This window comes from Arachis ipaensis, chromosome B8, assembly GCF_059453495.1.
Source record: "Arachis ipaensis isolate K30076 ecotype BB chromosome B8, ASM5945349v1, whole genome shotgun sequence".
NCBI lineage: Eukaryota > Viridiplantae > Streptophyta > Magnoliopsida > Fabales > Fabaceae > Arachis > Arachis ipaensis.
Window position 1 is genome coordinate 118,106,291 of NC_142443.1, and position 15,887 is coordinate 118,122,177.

The 15,887-nt window shown below is 38.8% G+C and overlaps 1 protein-coding gene across 1 annotated transcript; it reads right to left on the reverse strand.

The window, feature by feature from the left end:
* Positions 1 to 9,446: 9,446 nt before the first annotated feature.
* LOC148549393 (uncharacterized) lies at positions 9,447 to 10,391 on the reverse strand. The gene has a single exon (XM_088495735.1). The coding sequence runs from the start codon at positions 10,389 to 10,391 to the stop codon at positions 9,447 to 9,449; it is 945 nt and encodes a 314-aa protein (XP_088351861.1).
* Between the last annotated feature and the right edge of the window lie 5,496 nt (positions 10,392 to 15,887).

The window sequence follows — 15,887 nt, forward strand, 5'->3', positions numbered from 1 at the left end:
AAGGCCAATTAATGAGTCTGAGCCTGACCTATTAATATATTAAGGCTTTTAAAAGAGCATGAGCATGTGCCTCTTTGTTAACAGGCCAGGCTGCAGGCCCCTGGTAGGTCGCCTGACCTTTTTCCACCCCTAATCTTGAGTCGTACTACCTTATTATCATTGACTTATGACTTGAGCATGAGACTATGAATGATAGGGTGTTACAACCATTGCCATCGGTAAGCATTGGCAATTGGCCATTACTGAGACGGTGCATTTTGAGGCCATTGGTAAATTAATTTACCGACACTTTGGCCGTCGATAAAATAGAAGGTAGGAATTAAAATCCCAACTTCTTCTTCTTCCTCCCCATTCTAAATTCCTCTCTCTCTCTCTCTCTCTCTCTCTCTCCCTCCCTCCCTCGCAGCCTTCAATTTCACCATTGTTTTCTCTCCGATTAGAACTCTATTTGTCATTCCGAGACCACTGTTATGTTCTTGGTGAGCAATCATTCAATTTATTCGGTTTACTTTTTTGATTTATCCAATTTTTTCACATTTTCAATGCCTCGATTTTTGTGAGTTTTTTTTGTGTTTCAAACAATGTTGCTCATGGTACACATTGTTGTTGCTACTGTTGTTGGTGGTGTTGCTGTTGCTACATGTGTTTTCAATTTGGTGCTTGATGGAGTTAATAGATTTTTATTGCTTTTAGGTATGTTATCTAATTTTAGTTTCAATATTATGAAAATCTAGTTAAATATGTAATCAGTATAATAATTATATTGAAACCAAATATAAAAAAATGTTTATTTTGCCAATTATTACATGTTTATTAGGTTAGAGACTTAAAACCTAAGGATAGAGTTATAAGATGGAAGAAGCGAGATGATTTTGTGTGCGGGGTAGAGATCTTTCTTGTTTGTTTGTTGTAAAGTTTGTTTGTATTTGCTCCATATTTGATGTGGGGAATAAGGTGATTAGAACGATTTAGATTAACAAAATAATTGCAATTTGTATATTGATTAGTTATATTGTAATATGCATCGTTGAAATTATGAAATATATGATTGGGGTTGGTAATTGAAAAATTTGAAGTGTCCCAATTGTAAGGGAGACTCGGTCAAAAGCTTTTAAAAAATTTCAAATACTTAATAAAAATTAAATACAAAATTCTTTTTGGACAATGTAAGATGAATTGTGGCGCTAATGGCTCAAAATCACTCGTGGATATATGATAAGTCTATCCAAATAAAGAGGTTTAAAATCGTCTTTTGTTGAGGGTTTAGGTGAAATCTTAAACACTAGTCTATTGTCAGATGATTACCTAATGTTGAGAAAGGTTAAGTGTCGGTGTGCCAAGTGTAAATGCACCAAATTTAAGATTTCAGATGATGTTTGCTATGATTTCATGATGAAGGAGTTTATGTCAAATAATTAGGTTTGAGTATAACACGGAAAAGAGAATTTAAAACTTGGAAGTAGCTCTATAATAGTTGGATATATTATCACATTGATGAGATAACAGGTGTGGTTTCCTAAGAAAAGAATATTGTTAGGTATGAATCCATGGTATAGACGTCTTTCAACAACATAACGTAGTGGTAGAAGAAGAGCAGAAACCTAATTTCAATGCACAACAATTTTATCGAATGTTAGAATCAGTGCATATGCCTCTTTAGAAAGGATTTGTTCACTCACATCTGTCAATGCCCACAAGAATGTTAGGCATTACGTTTGAGAATAACCACTTACAATAATACTCTTTTGATCAAGTGGCTATGTTAGTTAGGGAAGATCATCGAGGTTAATCATGTTAGGAGATATGATAGATATGATCATTCATCCTAGCATAAAATGTACCACAAGTGTTTTACATACAATACCCCAGAAGGTCTAGACCTAACTGGTAAATTGTGATAAAATGCAAACCAAAAGGTAGGGTTAAGACTTAAGAAAATAAAAATGTGCACAATGAACCATTCCAAAATAAGATGCAAACCATATGAGAATGATAACTGAAATTGAAATTTCACACGTTCTAGCTTCATCATCAGAAGAGGTTGACATAGTGGACCTCCTGATACAACTTTAAAATGTGGATGAAAAAGATTATGATAACGATGATAAATCTACCTCTCAGTCCTCTAATGACTCTGAATAAATATGTTTATTATATATTTATTATGTGTTTATTTTATCACTTTGTTATTCTTGTGTGTGTCTTACTATGGCAATATTTTATTAACTTCTTTTATTTCTTCTTCATTTAGGTGACGTGACATGAGATAGTGGTAGGAGTCCAGGTGATGGTAAGAGGGATAGTGGTTATAGAGGGCGACATAGGTAGAATACGTACCTCCCACTCTACCTAGGTGCATCGTCATCACGCACCCATCTTACGACCACCACAACTTCTAACCTGCTCTGGTTTCCACACTGACCTTATCACTCTGATCGTAGGCACAACTGTCACAACAATTGGACTCTATCATGATAATCCTGACTCCTTGTTTATAGGGCCACTCTTTAGATATGGGTGGCACCCACACATAGTCACATCCACAGCCACTACCAAAGTCGCAGCCAGAGTCATAGTCCTAACCACAACCACAATTACAGCCTCAGTTTCAGCCACAGACTCCTAGACAGGCACAGTCGACACTGGGACTATTTGGAGTGGGTGTGACGTCCATACAATATACCTGTCATGAGACATTCATTTGGGATGAAGGTGACTAATATATTTTACATTTACATGTTTAATCTATCATATATTAAATTAGGTTTAATTACTCTGCAGATCCCTATAGTTTCACCGAATTTTCAATTAGGTCCCTATACTTTTTTTCTTTCTAATTGGGTCCCTAGACGTTAAATTTTTTTTTTCAATTTAGTCCCTGCCGGGACAAAACCGTTTGAGATAACAGAATATTCTGTTCAAAATCAAATATTCTCATAATTAGGTTAGAATAGCTAATTGAACACACCTCCATTTTTTCAAAATATCAAAACAACCCTAGGCATTTTGTCCCAAAATTAAAGAACCCTAGCCAGCGCTTGTTCTCTGAAGTTAGTGGCATTTCTCCTCCGTTCGTCCATCTGCGTCATCATCTTCGTCCTTCGCGGCGTGAGCGTCCATCGTTGTCGTCGTTCGTTGTCCTGGATTTGCACTGCACTGCTCTACGCTGTTCGTGCGTCTGCTCTACTCTGCTCCATCGCGCTCCCGTGGCCTCCGTCGCGCTCCCATGGCTTCCGTCGCGTTCTCTCGCCGTGCCTCGCCACCAGCAGCTGGCCATTATCCTCTTTCTCACCCAACAAACTAAAACTGGGAATCGAAAAGAAAAGAGTTTGAAGTTTCTTATTTATGGTGGTGTTTTATTTCTTTCTTCACTTATGATGGTTTGGGATCCTAGCCTTGGCACTGACATGTGTTGGGTCAATTGTAGTTAGTCAAATGAGGTTTCTATAGTTTTAATGAATTTGGTTTCTTTAAGAATGATTTAGTTTTGGTTTTATTTCTTGAAGTGTGGAGTTTTTTTGTTCAATTTTACCCTTTTCTGAGTATGGCTAGTTTGGTTTATAGATTGAGAGAGATTATTTTTTCAACAGTTGCAAGTTGTGTAGTCACCACCCTAAGAAAAGATAATTGGTGTATTGTACATTACATTACAATGTGATTGTAAAAATGTTTATTTGGAGTTTTTTTTTTTTTTTGTGTATATAGCAACTAGTTATTTTCTGCTTTTCTCCTACCATTTTTTCATCTCTTTTCAAGTTTGTTCTTCTTTGTCATTGATCTGTTAATTTTATGGTGCACCATATAGTTTTATTTGTGTTTGTTTATGTTTTTAGTTGTTGAATCTGTTGACAAAAAATGGCCCAAGTCATGTTACTTTGGTTACTAATAAGTGAAATGGTGAGAATTCTCTTGAATTGATTGACCTATCTCATGTCTCAACAATTTACTACATTTCTTTTTCAAAGTCCCAAGATTTATGATTATGATTTATGAGCCTTTTAGGTATCGGAAATGTTGGCTCTTATGTGATGTTTTGTTGGTTACACTCATTCTATATCTCCTCCACTCCTCTTTTTTCTCTTTGATGGTTTTGGGTAATTTTATTTCCCGTAGTGGTATATATGGTCTATTATGAATGCAAAGGTAATCAAACTTTTTCTCAATAATTTGGTATCATGCAATTTTGAAAATTTTCATTGGTTTGCTTCGATAATCTGAAGAGTTTAAAGAATTATTGAATATGGATTATAAAAATATCTTTCATTGAATATTTATAGTTTCACCAAATTTTTAATTAGGTCTCTGTACTTTTTATCTTTTCAATTGGGTCTCTAAGGATATATAAGTAATTTCACAATTCACTAACATTTTTTTACGTTTAATATTAATAGGGACTAAATTGAAAAAAAATAATGTATAAAGACCCAATTAAAAAAAAATATAGAGATCAAATTAAAAATTCGATAAAATTATAAGAACCTGCAGAATAATTAAACCATTAAATTATTATAATATGCATATCTATACAACACTTTTTTTATTTGGTTGATCACAGTTAACACCTTCCAAGACTAATAATGGTGAGAATTATTTGGGTATTTAAGAATCACTATAGATGATTCATATCGAAGTTTAACATGACTCTAGATTACGTCTACAATCTTTGTTAAAGTTTGTTTAAGGTAATTAAGGGGTTTTTTGGTGACTAAACAAGGAAAGAAACAAAGCAAAAACTATTCTAAATCCGAGCGGATGATTCGTTGGAGATCAACACTAGGCTCAGACCAAATAACATGATTAGAGTTACTCTTGGCACCATATTTAGCCATCCAATCCGCAGCTCTATTTGCTTCTCGGGACACCCATTCAACGTGAACAAGCCAAGGACGAGATAAAAGCTCCTGAATCTTGTGAACCAAATCTGTTACTTCAGATGGATACCCACTTGTAAGCTCATGCATGATGGGCAGAATGTCAAGGCAATCTGTTTCACATATAATATCCCTCAAACCGCAATCCCAAGCTAAAACCAGCCCCCTCCAAGCAGCAAATAATTCACATCTGATTATAGACCAAGGGGGAATGCTTCCAGAGCATCCCGAGATCCAATCTCCCTTAGAATCTCTAATAATACACCCAAATCCCGCTAAATTTGAATCCATATACAAGCTTGCATCACAATTAACTTTAAAACTATTGCCTACCGGTGGCTTCCAACACAGGCAATTTCGGAGAGACCTAAAGGCATTGCTTCGATTCCTGTAAACCTGTAAGTCCTTGGCAGTAATTCTGGCCAAGGCAACAACCTTATGGTCTGTCCAAGGGTTGTCAGTGTTGAATATGTCATTGCACCTATGTCTCCATACCCACCAAAGCGCTGCACCAAAGGACGCCTCATTGTTAGCCAAGGCCTTCTGAAACCACTCTTCAAGAGCAGTACCAGCCGTCGAGTCCAGGATACTAGGATCTAACATATACCAGATTGCCTTTGATAGTTCACAGTCTCTAAGGCAATGCTCCATAGTCTCCTGCGCCTTGTTACATCTCTTACACATATCTGAAGAAGCTAAATGCCGCTTGAATCGAAAGGTCTCAGTTGGTAGAGCATCATGTAAGCTAAGCCACATAGTAAATTTGAACTTCTCTGGAATGTTTGTGTTCCACAACCAGTTCCAATTACTGTTGGCATTCCAATTTAATGTTTTCTTTAATAACCATCTGTAACCCTCCCTTGCACTATACTTTTTTGTTGCTACAGGCCACCACTCCCACTGTGGCTTCAACTCAGTCAAACTAGGATATCTCAGACCACAAATAAACTGCTTAATCTCATGCGGAATAGGCGTGGTAAGACTATCAACCTCCCAAGACACCCCTTTCCACAAGTCAGCCACCATGAAATCTGATTCAGAAATATGTACATAAGGAACAAGGTTACAAAGCTTACCAAAAGGAGTCCACTCATCATACCAAACTGATTTGTGGACATCTCCAATATTCCAATGAAGCCCTTCCTTGAGATGCTCATAGGCACTAACAATGTTCTTCCAGGTAGCCGATGAAGAATTTCTACTGTTTTCGTTCATACCAGATTGATTTCTGAGATATTTATGCTTCAGAACCTGCACCCATAATTTCTCACTATTATTTAGACAATCCCATACCAACTTTCCCAGAAGCGCCATGTTAGCACAGGAAGTATCCCTAATACCCAATCCTCCTGCCTTTTTAGGAGTTATGGCGACCTCCCACCTGACCAGAGGCAGCCCTTTTCCAGTCGCTTGGCCTTTCCACAAGAATTGTCTCATCAAGGAATCAATTTTATTACATGCATACTTCGGGAGAAGAGAAATTTGCATTTCATAAACTGGGATAGAGGCCATAACCGATTTAACAAGACAAAGCCTCCCTGCCTTATTCAGTAGGCGTCCTTTCCAACTGGAGAGCTTTCTCGAAATTTTTTCAATAATCTCCTGAGCTGTCTTCCTGGAAGCTCTGGCATGACCGATGTTAATTCCCAGGTATTTACCCAAATCATTGCAGAACCGGATGTTAAAGACCCCTGAGAGAACCTCTTTTCTCCTCTCCGACACCCTCTTGGAACACTGGGCCTTTGACTTATGAAAATTTACCTTTAAACCTGACGCTCTAGAAAACAAGTCCAAACAATGCATGACCTTTATTACTTGAGCTTTTGATGCCTTATAGAAAAGCAAAAGATCATCTGCAAACATCAAATGAGAGAGTCGTGGTCCATTCCTAGAAACCGCAACTGGGTTCCACAAACCTTGGGAAACTCTATGAGAGATAAAGCAGGCAAGTATTTCCATACAGAGTACAAATAGATAAGGAGACATAGGATCTCCTTGCCTCAACCCTCTCTTCGGATTGAAATTTTGGAGCCTGTTCCCATTCCACAAAACTGTCAACGAAGAGGAAGTCACACAATTCAATATAAGATTAATGGTAGCCTTTGGAAACCCAAACCGGACCAAAGTAGCTTCCAGAAAACGCCAGTCTACCATGTCATAAGCTTTTTCCAAATCAATCTTGAATGCCATGGTCCCTTTTCGAGACTTGGTGTTCCTCATGAAGTGCATAATCTCTTGAGCAATGATAATATTCTCTGTGGTTCCTCTTCCTGGAATGAACCCTCCTTGCAAAGGACCAATGATCTCCGACAGGAAAGGTCTGAACCTGTTAACTAGAACCTTTGTGACAATTTTATAAATTACATTACATAAGCTAATAGGCCGAAACTCCCGTAAGGAAGAGGGAACTTCCACTTTAGGAATTAGAACAATGAGAGTATCGAAAATAGCCGCATTCAATGGCTCACCCTCAAAGGCTCGCTTGACCAGTCTACACACATCGTTGCTAAGAGAGTCCCAGAACTCTTTGTAGAAAATTGCTTGAAATCCATCTGGCCCTGGGGCTTTAAATGAACTCATGGTCATCACAGCTCTTTTAACCTCTTCAGACGTCACCGGTTCCACTAACTTTTGACAAGCCTCAGTACTAAGAGACGGGCAAGGAAAAGGCCCCATGGCGTCCAGGTCAATATCCTCCCTTGTAGAAAAGAGCTTTTGAAAGAAAGAATTTGCCGCCATTTCTAGAGTCGTAGTCTCCGTGGTCCAAGACCCATCCTCCAAAAATAACCCATGAATTTTGTTCCTCTTTCTCCTGATAACTGTCTGCAGATGAAAAAATTTTGTATTTCTGTCTCCACATCTCACCCATTGTTCTCTAGATTTTTGATACCACAACAACTCTTCTTGAAGAAGGACAACATTCAGTTCCTGATGCAAAACTTGCTCTTTGATCCTAAGCTGTTGATCCTCCCGACTTTCCAGAGTAATCTGAACGTCATTCAAAAGCCTCTCCAACTCCCTTTTCTTAACAAAAATATTGCCAAAAACCTTTTTATTGAAGCTAGTTGCATCTTTTTGAACCTCCAACAAACATTTAACTACATCCGGAGCTCCTCTATTCCAAGCTGTATCAACAACATTCCTAAAAAGAGGATGAGTCATCCACGCAGCCTGGAATCTGAACGGACGATGGCCCTTGGTAGCCCTCTTTGCCATCTTGCACCTAGTGAATAATGGGCAATGATCAGAGTGAAGGCGCGCCAGCACCTCAGTATAAGCCTCTGGAAACATTAGTCGCCAGTCCTAGTTGATGACTGCTCTATCAAGCTTCTTGGCCACCTGCACCCCAACTTTCACCTTCCTGTACCAAGTAAATCTTCTCCCAATAGCCCCCATATCAAACAGCCCACAATCCTCCAATGTTTCCGCAAATTGTTCTGCTCTGGCAAGTCTAAATTGCCCCCCTCTAACTTCACTCTGCAACAAAACATCATTAAAGTCCCCTAACACAATCCAAGGTCCGTGGATCATATTAGCAATCCTTGTCAAGTCACCCCACAGTTCTTTACGCCGATGTATATGCGAATTAGCATACACCGCACTGCAGTAACTAGATGTATTGCCCATAGTGATTTCAAAACTGATACATTGGTCAACTACATCCAATACTCTCACAGAAATATTTGAATTAGAACATAGAACCCAGATACCCCCACTATGACCATTAGCCTCAACAATACCAACACCCTGGTAACCTAGATTATTCCAAAAAGATTTCATCCTCTCGAAAGTAATATGGGTTTCAAACAGAATGAAAAAAGTAGGATGAAATTTATTCGCTAACTCCTTACTATGAACCCGGGCCAATTTATTAGAGGCACCTCTAATATTCCAAAATAGAAAGCTTAAATCTAAATAATCCATAAAACAATTTGTATTGTAAAAAGGACCAACCTCAGCTGAAGTCCCTAACGAGATGATGAAGATCCACCATCATATCCCCCTGAGCCTTGCTTGTCCTTGTCCGGTTGTTGCCCGGTCTGTCTGTGTCCCTCCACTGACAACCCTTCCAATTTGCCGATTTGCTGCTTGCTGGTGTCGCCAAGGCAGTCCGGAGTCGACGGCGAATTCTGCAAAGAAGAAGGGCGCAACCTCTTGTGTCCGTTTTTGATAATGGCAGTGAAAGTTGGCACCGCAACGGAGACAGATTTGCCCTTCACCCCCTTGCTGTTTGGAAGATGCCATGCGTGCCTTAGATCCGCTAACCGACCCGGTCTTCACCCCTGATTCGGCTCCTCTCATACGTAGCCCAAAGTCACGGTTCTGGTCCAATTTCTGATTTGAGCGCACCGGCATTTTATCTTTAGATGTTTGTTGGGCTTTGTTTGATTGACTCAATTTTTCTCTCCTTTTACCACTGACTTTGGTCCAGCCAGCCTCATTTTCCAAATGTTGGGACCCCACTTCCTTCCCATGCAACGTATCATCTAATTCCTCCCCAATTTCTGCAACTATCACTGACTCTTTGGGATTGCATCCAAATTCAAAAATTTTCTCTTTTGAAGCTTCCTGTGGCTACACCACCCGGGCCGCCGTCTCGGTCACTGATGTTTCCTTTCGATCCACCCTTTTCGAATCTATTGGGGTCATTCTGCAGTCAGTTGCTGGATGCCCGAAACAAATGCACTTGTCACAAATAAGGTGTAAGCATTCATACTCCACCTTATATTCAAACTCATCGACAATCACACTCCGGACCACCGGCAAACCAAGATTAATTTGCACGCAAGCCCGAGCAAATTTTCTCCTTTCCACCAACTTAGTAGCCAGATCCACCTTGACTGGTCTTCCCACAGCAGAAGCGATTCTCATCATGGCTTTATCCTGATAGTACCATATGCTCAAACCAGAGATTCGAATCCAAACCATAGTCTCCCCGAAAGTGTCCTCACAAGGTTTAAAATCCGGTGTCCATGGCTTGACCGCAATATAGTGACCGAAGATCATCCATGGCCCCCCTAGTAAAACCTTCTCTCGATCGTCCATGCGATCAAATTTAACGAGGAAGTACCCAAAACCCACATCCAAGATTTCATATCCACCGGTGATCCTCCATACCCCTTTCAATTTGTGAAACATGGCCGTGTAACTAAGGTTTTTTCCAAGAACCTTAATCACAATTGCTTCCTTGTATGGTTCAGAAAGGATGTTCCTAGCCTCTTCGGAGAAGCAAACTCTTGGAGGCATTGGATCTCCTTGTTTTCCAGTGACCACTGCCATGGAATCCTCATCTAGAGCTTCAGCCCGATTTATCCCTGTGGCTACCGTAGAACCAATAACCTTGTCACGGAACGAAATCTTGGAAGTCACCCTGGAACTAAGGTCGCCCTTACTTGATCCCTCCTTCACACCTGATGCAAACCCTCCCACACTCTCCCCCTTATCTCTTTCGATGGCATGGTCATCTTCTTCACCGTGTTTCACCCTCAAACGCTCTCTCCCGCTCTCTCCTTCTTTCATTCTCTCTGAGTACGGAGTACGTACTCTTCCTCTGCTAGGGTTTTTTTTTTATTTTAGTAAGATGATAAGGTAATTAAGGGGTTTAATTAAAGTATCAAACATAAATTAATTTTTATATAATTAATTTTTAATATTTACAAATACATTTTTAATGAATTTTTTAAATTATATATATATATATATATATATATATATATATATATATGGAGATATTTACATTTTTACATTTCATTTGTTATCTTGGGTGCATAGTGTTAGGTTTTTGGGTTCCTTTTCTATGTGGAGAAAAAGCCCAAATGCTAGTATCCAAACCCATGAATAGTTAAAGTGGCTAAGGTGAGTTAGGGTTGGATGAGAGAGAGGTCATTTTGTAAGAGAACACCAAACACTAGAGAGAAGAGAAGAGAGAAAGTTATTTTCGCGCACACACAAAGCTATCTCTGTAAATTGGTCACTGCAGATTTGTTAACCGTTGGATCGAGCTCAAATTCGGACAGAGTGTTATACACATCTGGTTCTTTGATTTCACCGTTCGGATCTTTAATTCGACATATGTAGTTGGATATATTGGCCACGCACAGTAGCTTTATTTTTGTGGTATTTTCATCTTCTTGTTCTTGTTTTGTAAGCTTTAAAGCTTGGGTTGTTTGGTTTGTTGAATGCACATTTTGTGCAGTAATTTGTGACTCTCTTGTATTCTATTTTTCATCATAGTGAAGCTATATCTTGGTCTTGGTGACTCGTGGTTTTTACTTCTCTCATTGAGGAGGTTTTCCACGTTAAAAATCTTGGTGTGTTAGCTTGTTTCTAATTTCTGGTTTATGTGATTTTTCCGCTGCTATTGGGTATTATTATACTGGTGTTAATACTTGTTGTGAGTGGATATTGTTGCTCCTCTGATTCTTGCAAGTAGAAAATTGTGTGTTTTATTCCTATCAATTGGCATCAGAGCTCAGTTTTGGGTATTTGGTTATAACTTGCTTGAAAGATGGAGGCAAATAATTCTACTAGGATGATAAGTTTGAATGGCACTAATTACCATCTATGGAAGGGAAAAATGAAAGATTTGTTATTTGTCAAAAATCTACATTTACCCGTATTTTCTACACAAAAACCAGAATCTAAAACAGATGAAGAATGGGAGTTTGAACACCAACAAGTTTGTGGTTTTATTAGGCAATGGGTGGATAATAATGTTTATAATCACATTGCTAATGAGACTCATGCTAGGACTTTATGGAATCAAATTGAATCCTTGTATGCTTCCAAGTCTGGTAATAATAAATTGTACTTGTTGAATATGTTGATGAATCTGAGATACAAGGAGGGGTCACAAGTATTAAATCACTTGAATGAATTTCAAGGAGTTCTGGATCAGTTGTCAAGCATGGGAATCAAGTTTGAAGATGAGGTTCAAGGATTGTGGTTGCTAAATACTCTACCAGATTCTTGGGAGACATTTCGTATCTCTCTTACTAATTCTGCTCTGAATGGTAAAGTGAGCATGCAACTTGTTAAAGGTGGCATTTTAAATGAAGATATGAGAAGGAAGACGCAGAATTCTTCGTCACACTCTGAAATGTTAGTCACTGAAACCAGGGGGAGAAATCAGAATAGAGTTCAAAAGGGTAGAGGTAAAAGCAGGAGCAAATCCAAGGGAAGATACAAGAATGTTGAGTGTCACTATTGTCACAAAATGGGTCACATTCAAAAATATTGCTATCTTTGGAAAAAGAAAAACAAAGGTAAGCAAGAAAAGAAGGATGATAGTAGCAATGATCGTGTATCTTCTATTTCAGATGATCTTCTTTCTGTTGATATTGCTGATTATGAGTACAAAGTCAATCTTGTTTCTGATGATGAGTTCAGCTGGGTAATTGATAGTGGCGCCTCAATACATGTTACACCGAAAAAGGAGTTCTTCACTTCTTATTCTCCAGGTAATTTTGGAGTACTTAAGATGGGTAATGATGGCTTGGACAAGGTTATTGGTGTAGGAGATGTTTGTCTTGAGACCAATATGGGAATGAAGCTACTACTTAAAGATGTTAGACACGCTCCAGATGTTCGCTTGAATTTGGTTTCAGTTAAAAGGCTTGATAATGAAGGCTTTGTAAACACTTTCGGCTTTGGACAATGGAAGCTTACTAAAGGCAACTTAGTGGTGGCTCGAGAAAAAGGTACTTCAAGTTTGTATATGATGCATGCCATGATTGCAAAAGGTAGTGTGAATGCAATTGAAAGTAAAGAAGTTTGTAGCTTGTGGCACAGAAGACTTGGTCATATTAGTGAAAAAGGACTTAGCTATTTGGCTTGAAAGGATGCTCTTTCAGGTTTGAAGAATGCAGAGTTGGAGAAATGTTCTCATTGCATGGCTGGCAAACAAAGAAGATTATCCTTCAAGAAGCATCAACCTTTAAGAAAATCAGACTTCTTGGAATTGGTGCACTCCGATATTTGTGGTCCTTTGAAGGTACGGTCTTTTAGTGGAGCTATTTACTTTATTACTTTTATTGATGATCATTCAAGAAAGTTTTGGACTTATGCTTTGAAAACAAAGAACCAAGCTTTGAAAAAGTTTAAACAATTCCAAACTTTGGTTGAGAGGCAAACAGGTAAAAAGCTTAAATGTATTCGCACTGATAATGGTGGTGAGTATTGTGGACCATTTGATGTGTATTGCAAGCAGCAAGGCATTAGACATGAAAAGACACCTCCTAAAACAACTCAGTTGAATGGTTTGGCAGAAAGGATGAATAGAACACTGATTGAAAGAGTTAGGTGTATGCTTACTGAAGCTAAGCTACCTAAAGTCTTTTGGGGTGAAGTGCTACTTACAGTGGCTCATGTGATTAATCTGAGTCCTACAATTGCTTTGAACAATGATGTTCCGGATCATGTTTGGTCGAGCAAAGATGTCTCGTATGGTCACTTGAGAGTCTTTGGATGCAAAGTATTTGTTCATGTTCCAAAGGATGAGAGGTCCAAGTTGGATGTGAAGACAAGGCAGTGCATTTTTATTGGGTATGGTCAAGATGAGTTTGGTTACAGGCTTTATGATCCAGTTGAAAAGAAGCTTGTAAGGAGCCGTGATGTAGAGTTTATTGAAGACCAGACCATTAAAGATATTGATAAGGCAGAGAAGAGTCAATCACAAGAGAGCAGTGACTTGACTGATGTAGATCCAGTTCAGCTGCCTCCTTTGTCAGAACTAGCAGAGAATCAAGATCAGGAGCATATGCAGTAAAATGAGCCTTTGGTTCCTGATGACCAGGAGATGGGAGATCCAATTGATGCTCCAGTTGATGATGATGCTCATAATCAACCTAAGCTACCTGAAGATCCACCAGGTTTCCATCCTAGGAGGTCTACTAGAGAGCGGCGACCTTCAACGAGGTATCCTTCTAGTGAGCATGTAACATTTACTGATGGATATATGACCTTGACTGATGGGGGAGAACCTGAATGTTATGCGGAAGCTATGGAAGGTGACGACAATAAGAAATGGTTTGATACAATGCAAGATGAAATGAAATCCTTGCATGATAATCAAACATTTGAGCTTGTGAAGTTGCCAAAAGGGAAGAAAGCTTTGCAGAACAGGTGGGTTTTATAGGTTGAAGCATGAAGAAAATTCTCAGTATCCAAGGTACAAGGCTAGATTGGTGGTCAAGAGCTATAGGCAGAAAAAGGGAGTTGACTATAATGAAATTTTTTCACCGGTTGTGAGAAGATCTTCTATTAGGACTGTTTTGAGTTTGGCTGCAAGTCTTGATTTAGAGATAGAGCAGATGGATGTGAAAACTGCTTTTCTTTATGGTGATCTTAAGAATGAAATTTACATGGAACAACCTGAAGGTTTCATGGTAAAAGGCAAAGAGGATCATGTTTGTAAATTGAAGAAGAGCTTGTATGGCTTGAAGCAAGCTCCAAGACAATGGTACAAGAAGTTCGAGTCTGTTATGGTAGAACAAGGCTACAAGAAGACTACTTCTGATCATTGTGTATTTGTTAAACAGTTTGCTAGTAATGATTTTATTATCCTTTTGATATATGTTGATGATATTCTTATTGTTGGTCAGAATGCTTCTAGGATTGATATGTTAAAGAAACAACTTGCAATGTCATTTGCAATGAAGGACCTTGGGCTAGCAAAGGAGATTCTTGGCATAAGAATCGAACGTGATAGAAAGGAGAAGAAACTTTGGTTGTCACAGGAGAAATACATAGAGACAATGTTGCATAGGTTTCAAATGGAGAAAGCAAAGACCGTTAGTACTCCTCTTGCTACACACTTCAAATTGAGTTGCAAGCAAAGTCCATCAAGTGAAGAAGAGAAGAAAGACATGGAAAAAGTTCCATATGCATCAGCCGTGGGTAGTTTAATGTATGCTATGGTGTGCACAAGACCGAATATAGCTCATGCTGTTGGTTGTGTTAGCCATTTTGTTTCAAACCCAGGAAGAGAGTATTGGAATGCTGTAAAATGGATAATGAGATATCTTCGTGGTACTTCTAACATAAAGTTGTGTTATGGAAGTGATAAGCCTATTCTAGTTGGTTACACTGATTCAGACATGGCAGGAGATATTGACTCTAGAAGGTCCATTTCAGGCTTCTTGATCAATTTTGCGGGTGGAGCTGTGTCTTGGCAATCAAGATTACAAAAATGTGTTGCTTTGTCTACTACTGAGGCCGAGTTTATTGCCATTACCGAAGCGTGCAAGGAGATGCTTTTGATGAAAAAATTCTTGAAGGAACTCGGGTCTACTCAAGAGAGGTATGTGTTATTTTGTGATAGTCAAAGTACTATACATCTTGGTAAAAACTCTACTTTTCATTCTCGATCCAAACATATTGATGTGAGGTATCATTGGATACATGATGTTTTGGATGCTGAGTTGTTGGAAGTTGAAAAGGTTCATACTGATGAGAATGGTTCTGATATGATGACCAAAGCATTACCAAGATGGAAGTTTGAAGTTTGTTACTTAATCGCCGGATTGGCGGTTACCTCCACATAGTCGTGAGGGGGAGATTTGTTGGGTTTTTGGGCTCCCTTCCTATGTGGAGAAAAAGCCCAAATACTAGTATCCAAGCCCATGAATAGTTGAAGTGGCTGAGGTGAGTTAGGGTTGGATGAAAGAGAGGTCATTTTGCAAGAGAACACCAAATACTAGAGAGAAGAGAAGAGAGAAAGTTATTTTCGCACATACACAAAGCTGTTTCTGTAAATTGGTCACTGCAGATTCGTTAACCGTTGGATCGAGCTCAAATTTGGACAGAGTATTATACACATCTGGTTCTTTGATTTCACTGTTCGGATCTTAAATTCGACATTTGTAGCTGGAGATATTGGCCACGCACAGTAGCTCTATTTTGTGGTATTTTCATCTTCTTGTTCTTGTTTTGTAAGCTTTGAAACTTGGGTTGTTTGGCTTGTTGAATGCACGTTTTGTGCAGTAATTTGTGACTCTCTTGTACTCTATTTTTCAT